This window comes from Schistocerca gregaria, chromosome 7 (genome assembly GCF_023897955.1).
Source record: "Schistocerca gregaria isolate iqSchGreg1 chromosome 7, iqSchGreg1.2, whole genome shotgun sequence".
In the NCBI taxonomy this organism is placed as follows: Eukaryota; Metazoa; Arthropoda; class Insecta; order Orthoptera; family Acrididae; genus Schistocerca; species Schistocerca gregaria.
In genome coordinates this window covers 283692874-283717243 of record NC_064926.1, presented here as the reverse complement: position 1 = coordinate 283717243, position 24370 = coordinate 283692874, and the positions used below count along the sequence as shown (strand labels likewise).

The 24370-nt window shown below is 44.8% G+C and overlaps 1 protein-coding gene across 2 annotated transcripts in view; it reads right to left on the bottom strand.

The window, feature by feature from the left end:
• LOC126282113 (uncharacterized) overlaps positions 1-24370 on the bottom strand; it is a 388870-nt gene that overhangs the window by 81108 nt on the left and 283392 nt on the right. For both annotated transcript variants that reach the window (XM_049981576.1, XM_049981577.1), the window contains exon 6: positions 3543-4175. In XM_049981576.1, coding sequence (XP_049837533.1) covers positions 3543-4175 — 633 coding nt within the window. The remainder of the gene's footprint in view (positions 1-3542; positions 4176-24370) is intronic.

Genomic DNA, 24370 nt, shown 5'->3' with positions numbered 1-24370 from the left:
TCCCCCGACAGGAATTGCTGCAGGCAGTGAATGCAAGTCCATTCCAACGTGTTGGGGAAAATTGCGACGGGAAGTGCATGCAGTGAACATTTACAGTCGATCACCTCGCAAGAGGCCCTTGCTCACACACACACATAAAAACGACAACAGCAAGGTTCATATTACTGCAAGAGTATGTGATTGGTTTTCTGAGTACTCCCCCATCTTATTACACCTCGATTAGCCTGCAAAATCATCTAACTTCATCCCTACAGAAAGTCTGTGGGACACGTCGCAACAGGGGTAAAACGCTGACATGAGCTCTCCCGTAATTCAGTGGAACTGCACGATCAGATCCTCAGGGAATGGCTTAACGTAAATGAGACTTAGCTGCACAACCTTGTGGACTCAATTCCTAACCAAATCTATGCGGTTATCAAGTCAAGGGTGCCTGTAATGATTTCCCTAGACATGACTAAGTTTTGTCTGGTGAGACTATATCGAACACAGGCACTCATAACCAGTTCCAGGCACCATTACCTTTCCTCAGAAAGACGTTGCAGGATAACATCGCTGTAATTAATAATGGAAAGTACAAGTTTCTTTATCAGGTCGAGAGGGAAGATCTTTTTAAAATTTTGTAATTCACGGAGAGATGCTGATGCCATCTTGCACTTTGTAGTTAAGTGCTCAGTTCGCTTCAGATTTTCATCTACAGAGTGTTTCAGAATTCATGTTACACACTTCTGGAAGCCGTAGAGGGGACTTTGCAGATCAAGTTTTATGTAGGAACCCATGTCCGGAAATGTCATTCAACGCCGGCCGGGGTAGCCTAGCGGTTCTAGGCGCTACGGTCGCAGGTTGGAATCCTGCCTCGGGCATGGATGTGTGTGATGTCCTTAGGTTAGTTAGGTTTAAGTAGTTCTAAGCTCTAGGAGACTGATGACCTCAGAAGCTTAGTCCCATAGTGCTCAGAGCCATTTGAACCATTTTGTCATGCAACGACTCTACAGAGCGTTAAAGTTATAGGTGCCAAAGCTCGTAAATATATTTACATACAGGGTGATTCCGTGATGATCTCACAAATTTTCTAGGACGATGGCCGGCCGGTGTGGTCGTGCGGTTATAGGCGCTTCAGTCTGGAACCGCGGGACCGCTACGGTCGCAGGTTCGAATCCTGCCTCGGGCATGGATGTGTGTGATGTCCTTAGGTTAGTTAGGTTTAAGTAGTTCTAAGTTCTAGGGGACTGATGACCACAGATGTTAAGTCCCATAGTGCTCAGAGCCATTTGGACCATCTAGGACGATGGAGAAGGATAAATTGTATCAGTTTGAGTTAAGGTTCTCTGTACCGGAAAGTCGGAGTCCACAGTTCTTAGCGAAAACCTTTGTGGTATCTCTGGCAGTGGAAAACTTGCGCCTTGGTGGAGTCGTTACGCATCCTGTGCACAGTTGGTAACTGTCTTCAGGACACATTTGGTCGCTCGCTGGAGTGGTCGCCCTGCCTGTGTACGGTTGGTAACTATAGTTACCAACCGTGCACAGAGGCACGGTAACGAGTCCAGCGAGAGACCAAATGGTGTAAATTGCCCTGAAGATGACCCCATCGAGGGTTGAAACCGGTTGGCGGCAAAATAAATAATGCGATTGTGACTGTCATTTTGAATAATTGATTATAAGTAAATTAATCGCTGTTTATCTCCACACAACTACACTCCTGGAAATTGAAATAAGAACACCGTGAATTCATTGCCCCAGGAAGGGGAAACTTTATTGACACATTCCTGGGGTCAGATACATCACATGATCACACTGACAGAACCACAGGCACATAGACACAGGCAACAGAGCATGCACAATGTCGGCACTAGTACAGTGTATATCCACCTTTCGCAGCAATGCAGGCTGCTATTCTCCCATGGAGACGATCATAGAGATGCTGGATGTAGTCCTGTGGAACGGCTTGCCATGCCATTTCCACCTGGCGCCTCAGTTGGACCAGCGTTCGTGCTGGACGTGCAGACCGCGTGAGACGACGCTTCATCCAGTCCGAAACATGTTCAATTGGGGACAGATCCGGAGATCTTGCTGGCCAGGGTAGTTGACTTACACCTTCTAGAGCACGTTGGGTGGCACGGGATACATGTGGACGTGCATTGTCCTGTTGGAACAGCAAGTTCCCTTGCCGGTCTAGGAATGGTAGAACGACGGGTTCGATGACGGTTTGGATGTACCGTGCACTATTCAGTGTCCCCTCGACGATCACGAGAGGTGTACGGCCAGTGTAGGAGATCGCTCCCCACACCACGATGCCGGGTGTTGGCCCTGTGTGCCTCGGTCGTATGCAGTCCTGATTGTGGCGCTCACCTGCACGGCGCCAAACACGCATACGACCATCATTGGCACCAAGGCAGAAGCGACTCTCATCGCTGAAGACGACACGTCTCCATTCGTCCCTCCATTCACGCCTGTCGCGACACCACTGGAGGCGGGCTGCACGATGTTGGGGCGTGAGCGGAAGACGGCCTAACGGTGTGCGGGACCGTAGCCCAGCTTCATGGAGACGGTTGCGAATGGACCTCGCCGATACCCCAGGAGCAACAATGTCCTTAATTTGCTGGGAAGTGGCGATGCGGTCCCCTACGGCACTGCGTAGGATCCTACGGTCTTGGCGTGCATCCGTGCGTCGCTGCGGTCCGGTCCCAGGTCGATGGGCACGTGCACCTTCCGCCGACCACTGGCGACAACATCGATGTACTGTGGAGACCTCACGCCCCACGTGTTGAGCAATTCGGCGGTACGTCCACCCGGCCTCCCGCATGCCCACTATACGCCCTCGCTCAAAGTCCGTCAACTGCACATACGGTTCACGTCCACGCTGTCGCGGCATGCTACCAGTGTTAAAGAGTGCGATGGAGGTCTGTATGCCACCGGCTGACACTGACGGCGGCGGTCCACAAATGCTGCGCAGCTAGCGCCATTCGACGGCCAACACCGCGGTTCCTGATGTGTCCGCTGTGCCGTGCGTGTGATCATTGCTTGTACAGCCCTCTCGCAGTGTCCGGAGCAAGTATGGTGGGTCTGACACACCGGTGTCAATGTGTTCTTTTTTCCATTTCCAGGAGTGTATGTTGTCTAAAATTTTTTTCCTGTTTTGTTCCATACTACCACCTCTGAAGGTTGGCTACCCTGCATACTTAGCAACAAGAGTACCAGTTCACGTATTCCGCTGTCAAAGGTATCAGAAGGATTTTCGCGTATAACTGTCGATTCGTTCGTTGCCAGCAAAGAAAATTGATACATTTATCCTTCTCGATAATCTTAGAAAGTTTGCAAGATTCACTGAATCGTCCTGTGTACGCGTACATTTGCAGTCTCTATACCTTTGGCGCTGTGTAGCGCAGTTGGATGACGTTTCCGGATGTTGGTTCATATGTAAAACTTGATCTTTTAGGTCCCCTCCCCAGCCCCCTAGAAATACGTAATAGGAACTGTGAAACAGTCCTAGTCTCTTCAGTAAACATTTTATACGGCAGTGTTAGCGAGACGCACTAAAGTAATACCTGTTCGGCGATAAGTGTTGTTGCACCTTGCGACCGGTTTCCGCTGTCGTCGAGCGGCTGCTGCCCAGCGGCGGCGGGCGGGAACAGTGGCCAAGACAGACGTTCGTGTCGCTCAGTCACGACGTGCAGCGTCGGCGCTTTCGCCGCCGTCACAGAGTGGGGCGGCGCCGGCGGCCGAGGCAGCTCGTTCGGTTGCGGGCAGAGAGCGGCGTCCGACCCGGGCGGGGACGTGACTCTCAGCGGAGACCTAGGCCGCTCCGTGGGGCAGGAAGGCAACTGGGTCAGCGCGGGTGCCTCGGGCTGCGGAGGCAAACCTTCCGGCGGCGCCCCTAGGGAAGGGAGCGAAGGCAGCGGAAGCTGGGTCGACCCTGACTGCAGCTGCGGCGACGGGGACGGCGAGCTGGTGGCGGGGTCGGCGGCGGGCGCCCCGCAGACCCGCAGCTCGGCCGACTGCATCACGCTCACCTGGAGCGCCTGCGCGGCGCGCAGGAAGCGCGGCAGCTCGCCGGCCGGCACCTCGGCAACGCCACTGTACATGAGCTCCAGCAGGCGCCGCATGTCTTCGTGCAGCACGTCGTGTAAGATCACCGTCACCGACTCGCCCAGCCCCAGCGGGTGGTCCAGCAGCACTCGCTGCAACACGCACACACAACCGACCCTGACCGAAAAAATACCGGACAGGACTCGCACACAAAGGTTTCAGCAAAAACTCGGTTATGTATAGACACTGATGAATGGTTCAAATGGCTCTGAGCACTATGGGACTTAACTTCTGCGGTCATCAGTCCCTTAGAACTACTTAAACCTAACCAACCTAAGGACATCACACACATCCATGCCCGAGGCAGGATTCGAACCTGCGACCGTAGCGGTCGCGCGGTTCCAGACTGTAATTTCGTTTGAGCAGTTACCAGAAAGCGCCAGACAACAGGCTGTACTGCGCATGCGCAGCTACGATGATGTAGTCAGCCAGTGCTTGGTGCTTGCTCTGCTCATACGCTTTTAGTCGCATTTCTGGTGGGGCATCACGTGACCATGTGCAGCCCTGCGGCATGTTGTTGAGAGGATGTACCGAGTTGTACTTAGAGCTATTGTTTTATCATATTCCACACAGACAAATGATGCAAATAAGGAAGCAGTTTTTGGCAAAATATCATTTTATAATTAGACTCCACAGCTCGAAGTATCATAAAATTTTGCTAACAGGTGACTTTGACAGATTTTTTAAATCCGTACTCCGCAATATTGTTATGTAGCATTTCCAACAGGTTTACATCTACACAGCACTGCACAGATCTAGTAGCATGGAATACAAATTTCCTAAAAAAAAAGCAAATTCTTGTGTAGCTTACACCGGAATAAAGGACAATAAATTTCATGACTATTTCAATATGTGTCAAAAATTTAACATGGTTGTCTGTGAGGCAAAGAAACTGTACAACTGACAGTTTATATACTACTCTAGGAATAAATATGGAGCCATGTGGGGAGTTAAAGGGGAGTTAAAATGATAAAACACGGTATGCTGCCAGTCTACAATTTAAGATAGAATGGCATTCTGTAAATTTAAGACGTAAACACGAATTAAGAAATAACTTCAGGCCTAGAGGAAGTACTAGACAAGTGCCTTGTGATCGAAAAGCACTTTCACAGAAGGCAGATTTGTAAAATTCTGCTACAGCTGTCATTATATTTGAAACAAAATATTTAGTTCAAAACTTCTGACCAAATTTGCCTACATAGTCAGCTTGAAGTAAATGTTTACGTATGTTCGTATGTATATAACATTAAGAGATCTTACACTGTCATAAAAGGAACAGGACATCAGAGACTACTCCAGCACCATCGGAATTTAATAAACCATACTAAAATGCTTCATTCCGCTCTGATTGCACATTTCTATGTCCAGATGTACTCTGAAGTGGCTGATATTCAGCTTTTCATGTGGTTTTCGTGATACCAATTTTCTTGGGTGTCCAGTACTGTATTCTTATGTTTGGTTCTTTATTATGGTATAACGACATTCGTCCCAGAAAAAGAAAATTTGCACTTGAAATTGAACGAGGTTGAAAGTTAGCAATAGTGCGGAATGAAACACTTCGTTTCAAATAAACTAACTGCGTCAGTGGAAAAAAAAAATTAATAGAAGCAAATTTCTCTATAATACAGACAGAAATAGCTTCATTAAGACATTAATGGTTGATTGCTAATAACGTGGAAATAATATAAAATCAGAAAATTGAAAATACTAACTTATTTTGGTCTTTCATGGTTATGAGAATGTATTTTAATTCACTTGATGGCTCCCGGCCACAGAAATCTGCTTTGATTTCATTTGATGTGGGAGCTGTAAACGAAGAGACAATATTACGAAGACACATATTCAGGGTCAGGTGGGGACGGACAGCCCCCCCCCCCCCCGCCCCCCGCCCCCCGCCCCCCCACTATAACTCAACTTGCTCTGCGCATGCGCGAATCTGGCGGCTTGGACGCGCCTACTGTCGTGGGCACCTATGGAAGGTGGTTGAAGGATGATGAAATAACGAGTTGGCCGCATGGTATTGGAAAACCATGTCTCATCACAAAACGTAAAGGTCGAAGGATCCTCCGATGTACCGGGTGATCAAAAAGTCAGTATAAATCTGACAACTTAATAAACCATGGAATAATGTAGATAGAGAGGTAAAAATTGACACACATGCTTGGAATGACATGGGGTTTTATTAGAACCACCCCATATAGTTAGACGCGTGAAAGATCTCTTGCGCGCGTCGTTTGGTGATGATCGTGTGTTCAGCCGCCACTTTCGTCAGGCTTGGCCTCCCAGGTCCCCAGACCTCAGTCCGTGCGATTATTGGCTTTGGGGTTACCTGAAGTCGCAAGTGTATCGTGATCGAGCGACATCTCTAGGGGTGCTGAAAGACAACATCCGATGCCAATGCCTCACCATAACTTCGGACATGCTTTCCAGTGCTGTTCACAACATTATTCCTCGACTACAGCTATTGTTGAGGAATGATGGTGGACATGTTGAGCATTTCCTGTAAAGAACATCACCTTCGCTTTGTCTTACTTTGTTATGCTAATTATTGCTATTCTTATCAGATGAAGCGCCATCTGTCGGACATTTTTTGGTTCTAATAAAACCCCATGTCATTCCAAGCATATGTGTCAATTTGTACATCTCTATCTACATTATTCCGTGATTTATTCAGTTTTCAAATTTATACTGTCTTTTTGATCACCCTTTACAATGCACCTTAGGCAACGATCTGTGGCAGATGTGACGACAGAGTACAATGCTGGTGCAGGCACAAGTGTTACAGAGCACACTGTTCAAAAGTCATTGGTGAAAGTGGGGTTCCACATCACACGGTTCCTTTGTTGACCGAACGAAATCGTCAGTTATGATTGCGATGGGCACGGCTTCTCTAAGTTTTCGCCGTGGAACAGTAGAAAGTGGTGTCGCCTGTCGAATGAAACGTATTTCTTGTTAAACCAGGTGGATGGTTGGGTCCCTACACGATGCCATCCAAGCGGATGGCTCCACAAAACATGCATCGCGCCATGAATGCAGGCCGGTGAAGGCAGAATTATGCTGTGGGATACAATGAGTTGGGCTTCCATGGGCTCTGTGGTGGTAACCGAAGGCATCACGATAGCAGTGAAATACGTGAACATTATTACGGACCAACTGCATTGCTTTATGCTTGACGTCTCCCTCTTACGGTGATGACATCTTCCAGCAGTATAACTGTCTGTGTTGCAAGGTGAGAATTGTGCTACAGTGGTTTAACATGTATTATAGTGAAATCACAATGTTGTCTTGGCCAGCAAATATTTCTGATCTGTATCCACTGGAACACTTATCGGGCGCCAGCTACGTGCCCGTAAACGACCATTCCTTAATTTGCGGGAATTGTAGACGTGCGTTAGACATTTGGTGCCACATATTTCTGGAATCCTGTCAGGGACCTTTAGAATCCATACCATCAGAATCTCTGCCGTACTGTGTTTGCATAGTGGACCAACACGTTTATGAAACAGGTGGTCACGATGTTTTGGCTCATTGCAGTAGATAGTCTATCCAGCCTTGGAATTGAGGATATTGAGTGTTTTTGTCTATTGTCGACACTGATGCTGGCAAGATATTAGTCCTAGTGATTCTAAGATTTTCGTGAACATTTTAATTTCAGTGATCTTTCCTTCAAGTGGAACGAAAGTTCTACAGAATATTGTTTGAAAGAAATTTCCACCATTTCAATGTTAATTGTTCATTTATGTTACGCAATCATAATTTTGGCTTTGTAGCCGTTCTCAAGCGCATGTTGAAATGTTATATCTGACTCGTCGGTGACATCTCATCATATTTCTGGTCTAGACCAGTTGTCACATTTCAGGATATGAGTACATACCGAAGATACATTATATGGCTGACATTGTGCACAGCGAGATGTATGTTAATGGTTTTTCATTGTGCGCAATGTCAGCGACATTACGTATCTTTGATATGTACTCGTATCCTGTGATACAACAACTGCACTATAAGACCAGAAGTATGTTTTTTTGGCGATGATATGTCAGAGATAGGTCAGAAAGTTTTAACTTTTCAACGTGCAATCGAGAATGGCTGCAAAGCCAAAGTTATGGTTGTGTAAAATAAATGAACAATTAATAGTCATGTGGTGGAAATTTACTTAAAAAATTTTAATTTATCGTTTGAAGTCGGATAACAAACGACAAAAGAAATATTTTTTTAGTGATGTAATTACAAATTGACAATTTTGGGATTTTCCCTTTACTTATAATTTGATATCTTGCTTGCAAATATAATGATTCTAGGTCAACAGGAAGCACTCCCCCTGGTTTTGATGAGTGAGTTTTCGAATATCAAAATATGTGACATAAATGGCCATTAATTTTGACTGCATTGACTTAGAAGCTTATACTTTTTATATGACAAAGGAACCATAGACCTTAATATGGGACATAAATATGAACTTGACACATCTAGTCGTCTTAAGAAAAAGGGTTCTTAACAGTCGAACAGACAAACTGTCAGATAACAAAGCGATCCTATAACCGTTCCATTTTTACAGATTGAGAAGCAAAACTTTAAAAAATACTGGACAAGTGCGAATAGGATTTTCGCTCTGATGGATTCGTACTAAATTACGAGGTCATGCTGAAAAAAAATGCCTCATGTGAAATTTAAAATTTTCCTGGCGAATTAAATGTTCGAAGAGATTTTGGTATTGCAGCCAGTCGTCATAAGCTTCTCTCCACGATATTTCGACTGTACAACTGCCAGTCATCTTCAGGTGAGCCTTTGGAGACTGATGAAGATTTTTTCCCCTTTATTGTGATTTCATTCCCCTACCATATATGAGCAGGGGAGGGCTGGCAAGCGGCACAATCTGCCGCTCTTCAGCCGAGTGACATTACAGTTAATAAAAAGATGAAACGATACATACAAAAGGCTATAAAAGGGGGGACAGTAGAACATAATAAGAGGAGATAATGCGGATTAAAATATACATGTACACAGAGACGTTCATCGTCGATACAGTTCAAAACATTCACATAAAGATGAAAAATGGTCGGCGATGTGCATAGCATGTAAAAATACACCTAAGTCCCACACACAAGATAAAAGTCTGCCACAGTATTCAAAAAACACACCGGAAGGACGACACTTTAAAACCACTACATGAGACGGAGCACACACGGTGAAGACTAAAAACTGCCAGGGGACCAGTCCACTTCTTTTTTTTTCTTTATTGTGATTTCATTCTCCTGTCCCATATGGGCAGGGGAGGGCTGGCAGTGGCACAATTTGGCGCTCTTCAGACAGGTTACATTACAGTTAAAAAGAGGAAACTACACAAAAAAGGCGAAAAAAGGGAGGCATAAAAACATAGTAAGTGGAGACAATGGGAGTTAAAATATACACTGACACATAGACGTTCATTATGCGACAGTTAAAAAGGTCGACATAAAGTTAAAAAAAAACACAGTTGGCGGTTTATGGAGCACATAAAATGCACTGAAGTCACACACACAAGTTAAAAGTTGGCCACAGTGTAAAAGCACTCCAGGATGAAGACACTTATAAAACCACAGTAAGATAGAGGGCACATACGACAAAGAATAAAAACTGCCAGGGGGAGGGGGTGGGGGCTGCCAAGGGAGAGGAAGCCTGAGAGGAGGGAAAAGGAGGGGAGAGGAAGATGCAGCGAGGGAGGGGGGACTGGAAGGGGTGGGATGAGAAGGAAAAGGGGTTGGGGGTCGCACCAAAGGGGCAGGAGATAGCTGGGATGCGAGATGGAGAGCGAAGGAAAGTCGGAGGGAGCACAGAGACACAGTAGAGATGGATGGGAAATGGGTGGAGGAGGGAGGGAAACCGCCCAGGGAAAGGCGAAGGAGTGGAGAGAGAGAGCTGAGGAGTAGGAGGAGGGAGGGTAGGATTAGAGTTAGTAGGAGGGGTAGAGATCAGGGTGAAACATCATCTTGGGAGGGTTAGGTGCTGGAAGATGCGTTGGGAAAGGAGGTGGAGGGTGTGGAGATGGAGAGAGGTTGGGACACAACAGTAAAAAAACGGCAATGGGCTGGAGGTAGAGAGGATAGAAGACACCAGAGGGTGGGGGGGGGGGGGGGGGAGGAAGATCGAGTCTGTGGACGATGTACAGGGTGCAGATGTGTTCGATGAGAAGATGATGATGTGGGAAGGTGATGAAGTTATAGAGGATCTGCTTGGGGGACATGAGGCAGTTACAGAAGGCAAGGCAGAGTGTGTGGAGTTCAATAATTTGGAGGGCTTTATAGAATCTGGGAGGGGCAGAAATGCAGGCAACGACACCCTACAAAGGAGGGGGCAGATCAAGGATTTATAGGCGTGAAGGATGGTGGAAGGATACAGTCCCCAGGTCCAGCAGGACAGGAGTTTCAGTAGGCAGTGTCTTTTGTGGGATTTGTGTTGGATAACAAGGAGATGGGGAGTCCACTTGAGTTCCGGTCAAGGGTGGGGCAAAGGTATTTCAGGATAGGAGTGAGGTGGATAGAATGACCATAAATGGAGCTGGAGCCAGAAGGAGTGGGTGGTACAACCTATGATGATTGCATGGATCTTGGAATGGTTGATGTGAAGGAGCCACTGGTTGCACTAGGTGGTGAACTGGTCGAGGTGGGTTTGAAGGGTATGTTGGGACTGTTGAATGGTAGGATAGAGAGCCAGGAAGGCAGTGTCATCAGCAAATTGGAGGAGGTGAAGAGGTGGGGGAGGTTTGGGCATATCAGCAGTATACAGGAGATAGAGGGGAAAGGATGAAGTCTTGGGGAATGCCGGCGGTGGAATAGAAAGTACCGGAGTTGGTATTGTGGATAGTGACATAGGAGGGACGACGGGAGAGGAACGAAGCAACGAGACTGACGAAATTGATGGGAAGACCATAGGTCTGGAGTTTAAAGAGGAGCCTAGGACACCAGACACGGTCCTAGGCGTTCTGTAGGTCGAGGGAAACAAATATAGTGGAGCGACGGGAGTTAATTGACGAAGATGTCCCCTATATAGCGCGCTGAGAGCATGCCACACATGCGTCACAGTTATGGTGACAGAAGCACCACATCGCCCGGCGGCAGCGCCCTCGCTGGTGGAAGTGCAAGGATCAGCTGTCTTCGGCGTTGCCGCTCGCCGCAGTCGTCTGAGTATTCTGGCGTCTTCGTCTGGAGCAGATCTCGGAGATGACGGGATTCTACGCATTCTCCAGCTGGTAAGCGCTGTCACGGTTCACTAGATTTTCCGCGATACATGTGTCAACGGATTATTTTATAATGAAGTCAGATGTTGCTGTCGCCACAATTAATGTACTGTCACACTCCACTGAATGTCCGTTGGAGATATAATGTTCCCTAATTACAGACTTGCAGGGTTGCAAAAGGGGAGTGCAACGTTTATATTTTGCGCAGCGTTGTTCCACTGTTCGTGGTGGTTGTCCTATATAGACAGTATCACAGTGGCATGATCTTTTATAAATTTCCTCCTTTCGCAATAACAAATTATCCTTCACTGTTCCCAGCAGATCCGAAATCTTAGAGGGTGGACGGAAAATGATTTTCACCTGAAAATTACTAAGGATTCTTGCTATTTTGAAGGAAATATTTCCAACGAACGAAGAAAAATACGGACTTTGCCGGTGCCTTCTCCTCTTTATCCACTTCCTGGTTCTTCGTTTTAGATGAGAATGCCCTGTTAACTTGCTGGGTGGAGTATCTGTTGTCTCTGAACACTATATTTACACATGAAAGCTGTTTAGGCAAATTATCTGCATACGATGCTGTATAGGCTCTGTGTACAAGGGTTTAAAGCACACTCATGGTTTGGGATGAGTGATGGCAACTTGAAGAGCGTAGGTACGCATCTGTGTGAGCGGAGCGGAAGGGGACTGATGACCTCAGATGTTAAGTCCCATAGTGCTCAGAGCCATTTGAGAGGAGCGGAGGACATCGTCAGTCCTCGATAGCTGACCTGAAGATGACTGGCAGGTGTTTAGTCGAAATATCGTGGAGTGAAGTTTACGAACAACCGGCTGCAATCCCCTAATCTCTTCGAACAATAATGCCTAAGATTTTTAACTCCGAACTCAATGTCGGTCAAATTAGTAATTAAAATATGCCCATGAGGGCAATGAAAAAAAACTACTTCTGTATACGCTACACTAAAGCTAGTTATCATGACAGCTGGATCCATACTGTACCCTTACAAGCACAATGGTCATGTACATTACTTGGTCGACTTACCCATATCACTGACGCAAGTTAAAAACCTCTGTCGCTAGGGAGCTCCGAATAGTAGCGTATAGTATGGCTATGTCCTTGCGTGAGAAACAGTATACTGATATCGAGTTTTTAACTGCAGAGAAGTTCGTCCACTCACCGAACACCCTCTCTTTCAGTATGACAATGCCAGACCACACACGAGCGCTGCGACATCTGCAACAATCCGACGACTTGGGTTCACAGTCATCGATCATTCCTCCACACACTCCCGACTTGGCTGCATCCAATTTTCATCTGTTTCCAAAACCTGAAGAACACCTTCCAGGACTTCACTTTGATAGTGATGAAGCAGTGCAAGCAGAGATGGGACTGTAGCTCCGTCAGCGAAATCAAATGTTCTACAGTCACGGTGTCAACAAACGTGTCCTTCGTTGGCATAAATGTGTTCGTAGGCGGGGTGTCTATGTTGTGAAATAACTATCTAGATTTGAAGACTAAAAACGCAGATAGTTAATAAAGTTTGTTTTATTTTAAAAAAAACCTTAAGAGTTCTCACATTACAAATTCGGAGACATTACTTTCCGCATGCCATCGTAATTATGTACCTGTGTATAAAGTAACAATTCCGTGTGCCTCAATACCCTGGAGCAAGTCTTTCTATGGAACGCGACTTGCATCACTTGCATATCACTAACGTATCCCAGTCAACCAACTGGGAAAGGTGGATCTACAGTTTAACGTGGAATCTGAACCACGTGTTGTTTCTGGCGACCCCTCACATTGCTGTAGGTGAAGGCTAGGTTAAAACAAAGACTGAAAAATCCATGATCCGACCGACAATCGATGCCGCGACCTATCGGTTTCTAGGTACGCGCATTACAACAAATAAATGTATACTCGTATAATGATGAATGAGTTTGCGAGTGTCAACCACTGCCCAGAATTATGTCAAATTTGGACAGCTTATTACTGACGCGGATCAAAAAAAGTTTTAATGAAAATTTTAACAACAGGTGGCGCTGTAAGCGTGTTAACGTAAATGGAATCAGCTGCAAATGACAGATGAACCGCAATACGACGGCTATGGTTCGAGTTGCACATTAGGCCTATATCCTTCGCACTGTTCAATGTGCATCATTGCAGATGTTCGGCTATCAACAGCTGTGGCGCTATTAATTAGGTAAGCCCATCCACCATGCAGTCGGATGGGAAAAACGGTATTTTATTTGTTCTGAGGCCAAAACCATATGAAAATCAAGTTTTTAAGTGTTTTGGGGCCAAAACCCACGTAACAAGCAAAATGACATCGGTTTCTAACTGCTGTGAGACTGGCGCAAGACTTTTCAATATGCTGTCCACCGTTTTCCGCCATATGTTCAAATCGAGAAACAGCATGTTGTACAACAGGTCCGAGTCTCTCGGGGAATCACGTGCAGAATGTGTTGCGCAATGCATCCTTTAATTCAGCTACATTCGTAACTGGAGCACTCAACACATCTTTCAGATAACCCCACAGCCAGAAGTCACACGGATTAAAATCAGGTGATCTGGACGCCCAGGCTTACTTTTTCCGAAATGCCTCTGCAGCAGCTGCTTCATTGGCTGTGTAATGTGCGGAGGAGCGCCACCAACACATCCACGCAGCTGAAGGGTTGGAATGATGTCGGTGCGCAGAAGACTATCATAGTGTTTACCAGTGACGGTGCAGGTAAAAGAATCAGCAGAATTCAACTCCTCGAAAAAATACAGTGTCTCGTTTAAAATGGTTCACATGGATCCGAGCACTATGGGACTTAACTTCTAAGGTCATCAGTCCCCTAGAACTCAGAACTACCGGGTGATCAAAAAGTAGTATAAATTTGAAAACTTAATAAACCACGGAATAATGTACATAGAGAGGTAAAAATTGACACACATGCTTGGAATCACATGCGGTTTTATTAGAACAAAAAAAAACAAAGTTCACTAAATGTCCGACAGAAGGCGCTGGACAGCAAAACGTCAGTGACTGCGCATGACAATAGTGTATTAAAGGAGCTGTAATGAGAGAGAGAATCAGATGCGCCAGCAGTCGCTGCATGTTGACGTTACCTGAAAAGGCGCTTTTAGTGAAGCTGTATTATCAAAATGGGGAATGTGTTAGTTCAGCGTTACGATCCAATCGACATAGGAAGGTGATTCGAACGGGTAAAGATCCGGTAACAAATGCAGCTGTGGCGAGAATGATTTCGAAATTCGAAGCCACGGGTTGTTTAGACGATAGACCCCGTAGTGGCCGACCGAGCACAAGGCGTAATGCTGCTGAGGCGATGAACAACTGCCGGTATGGATGCAGGAGCGAGGCACCTGCTGCGGAGGCACAAGCGCAGCAACGGTAGCTGAACGGTCGTTGAGGAGACCGTGTTGGTAGCCCCGTGGTTCATGAGGACGGTCAGTTGCTCAACAGTTGCATGCGCATATCCGCAGCCGACGTCCACCCCTGTTATCTATAGCCCGTGGTGTATCACAGTTGGCTCGGCGCCGGTTGTGGGTGGCGCCATTTTGCTGTGCAGGGTACACTTTAATCACGGCGGCACGCGAATAGTTCACGGACTTAGTCCGAAAGCCAATGATCATGTCCTTTTGGACGACAGATAATTCACTCCGTTACCAGCCGGCCCTTGTGGCCGAGTGGTTCTAGGCGCTTCCGTCCGGAACCGCGCTGGTGCTACGGTCGTAGGTTCGAATCCTGCCTCGGGCATGGATGTGTGCGATGTCTTAGGTTAGTTAGGTTTAAGTAGTTCTAAGTCTAGGGCACTGATGACCTCAGATGTTAAGTCCCGTAGTGCTCAGAGCCATTTGAACCATTTTCACTCCGTTACCGCATTACGACAACGACTACATCGTTTCCTTGTTCTCCAGACACGCTTTATATACCCTCGACAGGTTTTTCTGTATCAGTGAGCAGCGTTTAACCTGAACTGCAAGTTAATGTGGGAAATAAGGAATGGTTGTGGCGAAGGGCAAGTTTACCGTCGACTTGTGAATCTGTTGGACAAATAAATGAAAAAATTTATGTCACTAGCAGAAGGAGATATTGTAGAATATTTATCTGTCGATAATATTGTGGAAACTGAACAAATCACCTCGTTTCCTAAAGAGTTCCTTGAATCTTTGGAATCGTCAGGAGTGCCTTCTCATAAACAGAAGCTAAAGTTTGGTGTTCCGGTCCTCTCAAGGCGAAATCTTGCTGCGACTGTGTAACGGCCTTGCCACAGTGGATACACCGGTTCCCTTGAGATCATCGAAGTTAAGTGCTGTTTGGCGTGGCCGGCACTTGCATGGGTGACCATCCAGCTGCCATGCGCTGTTGCCATTTTTCGGGGTGCACTCAGCCTCGTGATGCCAATTGAGGAACTACTCGACCGAATAGTAGCGGCTTCGGTCCAGGATACCATCATAACGACCGGGAGAGCGGTGTGCTGGCCCCACGCTGAGGATTACACGGCGGTCGGACGGTCCCGGTAGGCCACTCGTGGCCTGAAGACGGAGTGCTTGATGCGACTGTGTTACGATACTCGATTAAAAATTACACACCTGGATCAAAATATTCTTAGGGATACTATAATTAGTGGCACAACTAAAGAAGAAAGTGTTTTGATTCCAGGAATCCCAATATTATACTGACAGATTTGCCTTTCCCCTTTAAAAGATTGCAACCCCCACTAAAAATTACTTTTGGAGTGACCATATACGGGAAAGCCCAAGAGCGAACACTCAGAGTTGCCAGTGTGCATTCAGAAAAACTCTTTTTCTTCTCGTGGACAGCTCTACTTGGCGTGCTCACGTGTATCCAACCCACATCTTCACGCCCTTGCAAAAGAAGGTAAGATCAAAAAGTTCTTTATAGAACTGTGTTGAATTAATATCATGCAGTAAATAATTGAGAAGGAAGAAAAACTGCGTTGTATTTAATGTTTTTTGAAATAAGATCCGACATCGTACTCTATCAAACAGGACTAACTAGGCACCAGCAAAAAAATATTTAGAACTGGTTATAATTTATGTAAAATTTGTATAAAACATGTCCTGTGTCTGTTGGTACTGTTGGTGCAAAAACTAACGCCTGAGTGAGCCACAGAGCTATTCGAATCAAGCATCAGTGGCAGTCCTGCCGGAATAAAGGTGAATTAATTTCTCAACTCTTGCTTACACGTCTTTAGTTTCTCTCCATACCGTAAATTTATGATCTTTAGGTGATGAAACGAATCCCTGCTTTGCACCCATTGGTAAGATATGCTTCATACACGGGTAAAATTGTTGAGCTTTGGTATAAATACAGACGCCGTTTCCACTGAGAAAAAATCATTAAGAACGGTATTTACGAATGCACTAATGTTATGACAGAAAGGTTAATTTTCTGCAGCTGACAGAAAGGTTAGTTTTCGGCAGCTGTCTACCCAGCTGCGACGTCAGTTCTCTCACTGGATAACTGCAGGCAAACAAGTTCCTCGGCTACCATCTACAGATTTATGCGGTGCCGGCTTTCTAAATAAAATTCTCTGTCAGGCGATTAAGATTATACTCACCAGCAATTCCAGAGCGGAAGAAATCTTTGTAATTCAAAAATTTTACGATGTACTGCTCTTGTGAATAATAATTCTTTCACGTAAGGGGCTAAGTTCAGAAAAGGCGTATGTAGATATATACGTCCATTTAATTTCGAATGACACATTATTCCTGTGGTGAGTAGGTGCTAGACAGGAGTAATAACTTTTCTCGCAACGAAATCTTCAAAGACTGCGCTGCAATTACGTGGGTGAGGAGAACATGTCTCACGCAATTTAGTGTCGCTGACGTTATTTGGCTGTCATGGGCTAGTCGTCTAAGTTCAGACTCAGATGGTAGGCAGGGGAAAAGGTGACTCTTTTGTAATGTTGGAAGGTGTTTTAATAATAAATCTAACAGATCGACTCCTGCATAATAATAATTGCCTGTGTAGGTATGCTTGGGATAAAAGTAGGTGGGGAAATCACACGCAGTTACTCTATGTACTTATCTTGCAAACCGACCATCCGTCTTAGCGAAGACTACATTGCAGCTGATTTTAAAACGAGTTTATCTTCTAGGAAACGCTGAATAATCGCTACCCTGTTCTGGCAATACAAATTGAGCTTCTGATTTGGAAATACGGATTAAGAAAACGAAGTCGGTTCACCAGGAAATGTGAATCTACCGACCTTAATTGCGATTAAACTACAAACAAGCAGTTGCTACGATAGTAAATATAACGATTGTTTGAGCGTGTTCTGGACTTTTGAAAGTTATGGAATTTCAGTATACAAACACTGAAGCACTGAAAACGTCACTTAAAGTAGGTTATGATAGGAAGCTATTTTGAATGTGTTATGCACTCTAGACCTAAAACTTTCTTCCATATTCCTCTACACCTCTAAAAACCTTAATCCAACTCATTCTCATCTAAACTAAAAAAAAGGTATGTATTTAGAAGCGTCTTTTAAATTATTATGTCTTGACTAAGAGACTTAACCAAAGCCTGAATGCGGAATGCTAACTTGAGATAGAGGTACGGGACACTGTGTATCGAACGTTGTTCACAAATCTGAAAGAATAACCGTAATTCCTGACAAAGTAGTGACTGATCACATATTTTTAATTATAAAGAATACTGAAGTCTGAGCTGACAAACAAATGACCGTTAAACGACTGGAACTAAGTTTACAAGATGTACAGCGTATAACAAAAAAGGAATGGCCAAACTTTTGGGGAACATATATTACTTATAGCAGAAAGAGATATGTTACATGTTCACGGGTCTGGAAATATGATATGTCCTTGCTAGAACTCACTTTCTAGAGCTCTTCAATGAACATTAATTCGTACTTACACACCCCATGTAGTTCTTTCTTACATATGTAACACTTCGCGTTAGCCTGATAACTGTGAGTACGATTAATCTGGTAGAATTCTGTAAAACACATCTGATAAAAAAATTGCCCAAATCCTACTGATGGAACATGAAAGACATGAACCTGATTTTTCCTGTCGCTTCCATCTCCACTCTCATATTAGCAGTTTATTACATCAACATAAACTTACCTGCCACTATGACATGCAATGAAATTTGAGGCAGTCTTTTCCTTATGAGAGCTAGTAATTCACAGTGGCGAACTATCAGTGGAAACAGCCCTGTTGCTTAAAAAAGTAATGACTGTATGCTATTTCAAGGGTATTATGCAACGCTAGACCTAAAACTAATCCGATAATTTTGTCTTTTTGCCATTTAACACAGTTCATCCACATTCCTCCACTCCTCTAAAATACAAATCCAACTCATCCTCACTTACACTAAGAAAATGTATGTATTTGGAAATGTTTTCTAACTTGATTATGCCTTCACTTTGTTAGTTTGAACGCGGAATTCTAACTTGAGGCAGAAGCACGGGGCATTGTGTATCGAACGTTGTTCACAAATTCGACATTTTTTGGTTCACAGTGTGAAGAGTGTACAGAGAGTACCACCATCATGAAGGCATAACTTGCAATCCCGGACAAAATGGGGTCTGATCACACATGTTTAACGATAGAGAATACGAAGCCTGAGTTGACGAACAAATGACAGTGTATCAGTACAATTTTTGATACTTGGTAAGGATCAGTTAGATTGTAAATCCTCCTTTTGTTAACGTGGGTGCTGGAACGTCGAAACACAGTATGAATATTTAGAGAAAATGACGACTGTATTTATGCTGAAAAACAGTAGATTCTCATCATAGGGGAGTATAGGAAAACTTGAAACGTCATTCTGTACAGTTTCGTAGTCTCCCTTGAGCTGTCAACAGATCAGTAAGAAGTTCTCCCAACGAGGACAACTGCAGTGTACGATGTGTGTTTACTTGGAACACTAAAATCAAGTTGTTCAGAAGTTCCGTATGATAAGACCTCGGCTGTAAACAATGGTAAGTGACAAGTTGGCTGTTTCAAGAAATTACGCAGTAATGATTAACATATTCCAGTTACTTGCAACGTGAGTCTTTTTATTCAGGACATTAACACTTTTCAAAAGTATCTGCAGTAACTGCATGTTTTTAAAATAGTGTACTTTACCCAAAATTTTGTCCTTAAAAGTTTGTCAGTGGTTATTTAACATTGGTTACTTACAAAGTGAGTGCACTTAAAATGTGTTAGCACTGACGTATCATTACTTACCTTGCTGGGCGAAACCTCTCAAAAACAGTTTAAAAGGTCCGAATTATTACTAAGATTTGCATATATAGTGTTCACAATAGTCAAATATAATAACCCCAAGAATTAATCTATAATTACACACACATAGAATTAATTATAGCAAGCATCTTATTAGACTATGTAACTAGTGTTACAGATGGCGCTATTACCATAACCTTGTTACATAAATGCACGTAAGCTATGGTAAGGGATCCAACTTAAAATTGCTTACTTGCTTAAATAAATATTCACACAAACCTGATTAGTAACAACTATTGAAGCGTATATGCATTCAGGAATATACTCAGAATCTTTATCTCAGTTGCAGTTATTTACACTATCCTCATTTTCGTACAAATCGTCCTGAAAAGATTTTTCCTGACACGAACACTGCACACATTACTATTACTGGCAGCCAGGGTTCTGGCACTTATGACTGTTTATGTGCACACATCCTGACAAAGCTTCTATTGGTGAGAATCTGAAATTAAAGACAGAGCTAACGTTTCTGTTTATTGTGGAACTACCAACTAATATGAATAACACAGTTAATTGAAATGCAACTAGCAGCGTCCCGCAATGTTACACGCTGTTAAACAGTTACACTATATGATTAAAAGTATCCGGACACCCACAAAACACACGTTTCTCGTATTAGGTGCATTGTGCTACCACCTACCGCCAGGTACTCAGCGACCTCAGTAGTCAGTGAATATGGCGAGGGGACGGAATGGGGCGCTCCGCGCAACTCACGGACTTCGAATGTGGTAAGGTGGTATGGTGTCACTTGTGTCATACGTCTGTACGCGAGATTTCCACACTCCTAAACATACCTAGGTCCACTGTTTGCAAAGTGATAGAAGAGTGAAATCGTGAAGGGAGACGTACAGCACAAAAGCGTACAGGCCAACCTCGTCTGTTGACTGACAGAGACCGCCGACAGTTGAAGAGGGTCGTAATGTATAATAGACGACATCTATCCAGAACATCACGCAGGAGTTCCAAACTGCATCAGGATCCGTTGCAAGTACTGTAACAATTAGGCGGGAGGTGAGAAAACTTGTATTTCAATGTCGAGCGGCTGCTCATAAGCTACACAACACGCCGGTCAATACCGTTCGACGTCTCGCTTGCTGTAATGAGCGTAAACATTAGACGATTGAACAGCGGAAAAACGTTATGTAGAGTGACGAATCACGGTACACAATGTGATGATCAGATGGCATGGTGTGGGAATGGCGAATGCCCGGTGAACGTCATCTGCCAGCCTCTGTAGTGCCAACAGTAAAATTCGGAGGCGGTGGTGTTATGGTGTGATCGTGTTTTTCATGGAGGGGGCTTGCACCTCTTGTTGTTTTGCGTGGCACTATCACAGCAAAGGCCTACATTGATATTTTAAGCACCTTCTTGCTTCTCACTGTTGAAGAGCAATTTGGTGATGGCGATTGCATCTTTCTACACGATCGAGCACCTGTTCATAATGCACGACCTGTGGCGGAGCGGTTACACGACAATAACATCCCTGTAATGGACTGCCTGCACAGAGTCCTGACCTGAACCCTACAGAACACCTTTGGGATGTTTCGGAACGCCGACTTCGTGCTAGGCATCACTGACCGGCGTCGATACCTCTCCTCAGTGCAGCACTCCGTGAAGAATTGGCTGCCATTCCCCAACAAACCTTCCAGTACCTGATTGAACCTATGCCTGCCAGAGTGGAAGCTATCATCAAGGCTAAGGGTGCGCCAACACCATATTGAATTCCAGCATTACCAATGGAGAACGCCACGAACTTGTAAGTCATTTTCAGCCAGCTGTCCGGATACTTTTGATTACATAGTGTATTTACAGAAAAACTAATCTTCCGTTAGTCCAGCTCCTTCTTCCGCCTCTCTCTGCCCATCACCCACCCCCTTGACCAACTCCTCCAATGCTGACTTCGGTCCATCTCCTCCATCCCCCTCTCTCTGTCGATCTCCTCCTCCCCCTCTCTCTGTCCATCTCCTCCTCCCCCTTTCTCTGACCACGTTCAAACTCACTTAAATCTTGATAGCATGCGTTTTCTAGCAGCAGTAACCGATCTAACAACTTGTCATCTTATATAGGCGTTACCGACCGTAGCGCCGTATTCTGCCGGTTTATATGTCTCTGTATTTGAATATGCATACCTATATCAGTTTCTTTGGCGCTTCAATGTATATGTTCTTCAATCTCTTCATTAATATTATAAATATCTACACGACTCCTAGTATCATCATTCCTTGTATCATCTTTCTTTATATGGTCTTGGGCAACGGTCTTGCCACAGTGGGTACAAAGGTTCCCGTTAGATCACCGAAGTTAAGCGCTGTCGGGCGTGGCCGGCACTTGGATGAGTGACCATGCTGGCCCCCATGCGCTGTTGCCGTTTTTCGGGGTGCACTCAGCCTAGTGATGCCAATTGAGGAGCTACTTGACCGAACAGCAGCGGCTCCGGTCACAGAAAACCGTCATAACGACCGGGAGAGCTGTGTGCTCACCACACGCCCCTCCTACCCACATCCTCAGGTGAAGATGACATGGCGGTCGGATGGTCCCGATGGGCCACTTGTGGTCTGAAGACGGACTGCTTATATGGTCTTCCTTGGTAACACCATCAACTTTCCTGAGAACTCTGATTACTGCTGCTTGTAGTTTACTTTTATCACGTTTTTTATGGACCCATGACTGACTTTCATATGGCAACACTGTTGTAGCCATGGTTTAGTAAAATTTTAATTTTATTTGCTTCCGAATTTTATTTTGTGTTGTTTTTAATATCATTCTGCATACTGATAGTTATTTTTTAATCTTATTTTCTATATCCGTGTCCACATCGTAGCTTATATCATGTCCTCTAAAAAATTAAAGATGAAGACCTATTCAAGTGGGGTATCATTTATTATTATTTTTGAATGAATGTGATATTTCCCACGCTGAGCGATGATTTTATACCTAGTTCTCTTTCTTGATGCTCGAATGTTATATTCTCTGTTCCCGTCTATTAGAAGCGAACGAAGGAAGAACCTAATTTACTAACCAAGAACATACAACAGGCGAACTTTACCTTCAACAAGACAATGCGCCACCTCGCAGCTCCAAACTGTCTGAATGGTTTGAGGAACACTTCACTGTGATGAGGGTCTCAGAAGCACCATCTCATTGGGTATACCTGGGACGCTACGAAGTGAGATGTGCGCGCGTTTGGCCCTATTCGGACATCAGTCTCCTTGTGCGTGTGTAGGCAGCAGTTGAAAGGATGTGGTTGAGAACGGCTGTGCAACGCTTTCGTGATTCGTGAGTCCACGTCACGACGCGTCGCCGCAGCCATCAAGACAAAACAAAAATGCGTTTGTAACTGATTCCGTGCTGTTGAGTTATTTTCCTTTAGAGTAGTTGTAACGGGCAGTGAAGTTGTTTTCTTCTGTACAGCCACTTCTTGTAAACAGCAAGTTACTAATTTCTCTGCGTATTGTAATGACACAGTAAATTCTACTGGCAATGCTTGCACTCGTTGCACCTGGTAGGGATTACTGCGGTTGTCATGCAGGATACACATAACCGCGATTTGGCTTACACCATGTTGGCGAGCTACTTGTCCGAAGCTTGTACTGGGTTTCGTCTCAATATCCTGTAGAACCTTGCCCTCCAGTTTTTGTGTACGCACAGTCCGCCACATCCCCTCACGTTAGAGTGTCTGAAAGTACCCATGATCACGCTAATACCCGAAAAGAGCTTGAAATGTTGTGTAATGTGGTTGGCGTCTGTGATGGTACTTGTTTTGGTGTAGCCGTGCTGCCTCTCGATCATTTCAATCTGCCGGACAGTACACAAACACCAGCGTGACTTGTTCCCGACATGTATACCGGACCATTCTGCTGCTTACAGCATGCTGCGTCAATCACATAGCCTAAAACACACAAGCAACACACGGTGCACGGTCGGGGGAACTTTCATTCCTCAGTTTCACCTAATGTGGCAACGATGCATTTCCGGAAATATGTTCATAGGACCTTTTTTCGTCCACTTCCAGCCAGGAATCCGTCCCTGCCATTTGTTTGTTTTATTAATGTTCACCAAGCATAAATTACTTTAAAACGTCTTAGAATATGAGCCAGTGTGTGTTAAAACTAACAACTAGTGCCGCCATTTAAACAGGTGTGGAAATATTTCAGTTTTTGTACTGTATGAGAAAAATTGCATATTTATGCTTATTTTTCATTGGAACATTTCAGATGCTTTTTAGAGCTTTAAATAATATGCAAATAGTAAAGTGCGTAGCGTAAAGGACAATATTTATTTGCAACCATTTTGTTAACATAAAAATCATGTGAAAGTAGCTGCCACCATCCTTTCCAGACGATGAGTGTCCTCAGAACTTTGGTGCACAGAACACATAATACTGCTGACGAGGACAGTCTGTAGCTTGAGCTTCGAAGCTGATAGATATTCTCCACAACAGATACATAAGGAGCTACGAGAAAAAGGTAAGACTGACATAAGGAACTAGGAGGAAGACATAGAAAGACTTTAATCCGTGGCTTTGCTGCCGGGTTTGGGAAACCTCTCGTCAAAAATCGGTCTGATCCTCAGCAAGCACAAAGTGAAAGTGATTTTTCGCCCTCTACCGTAGGCAACAGCATTTTTTGGTTCTGTCAAAGATGAGTTGGTGCTGCATGAGTCTTCTGTTTGCACGATACGCTGCGAGTGTGGCCTTTTGTACATCAGACAGACGACTCGTACAGCCCATGAAAGTAGCATGGAACACCTTAGGTACACCCACCTTCGTAGCCCAATAAATCTGTTAT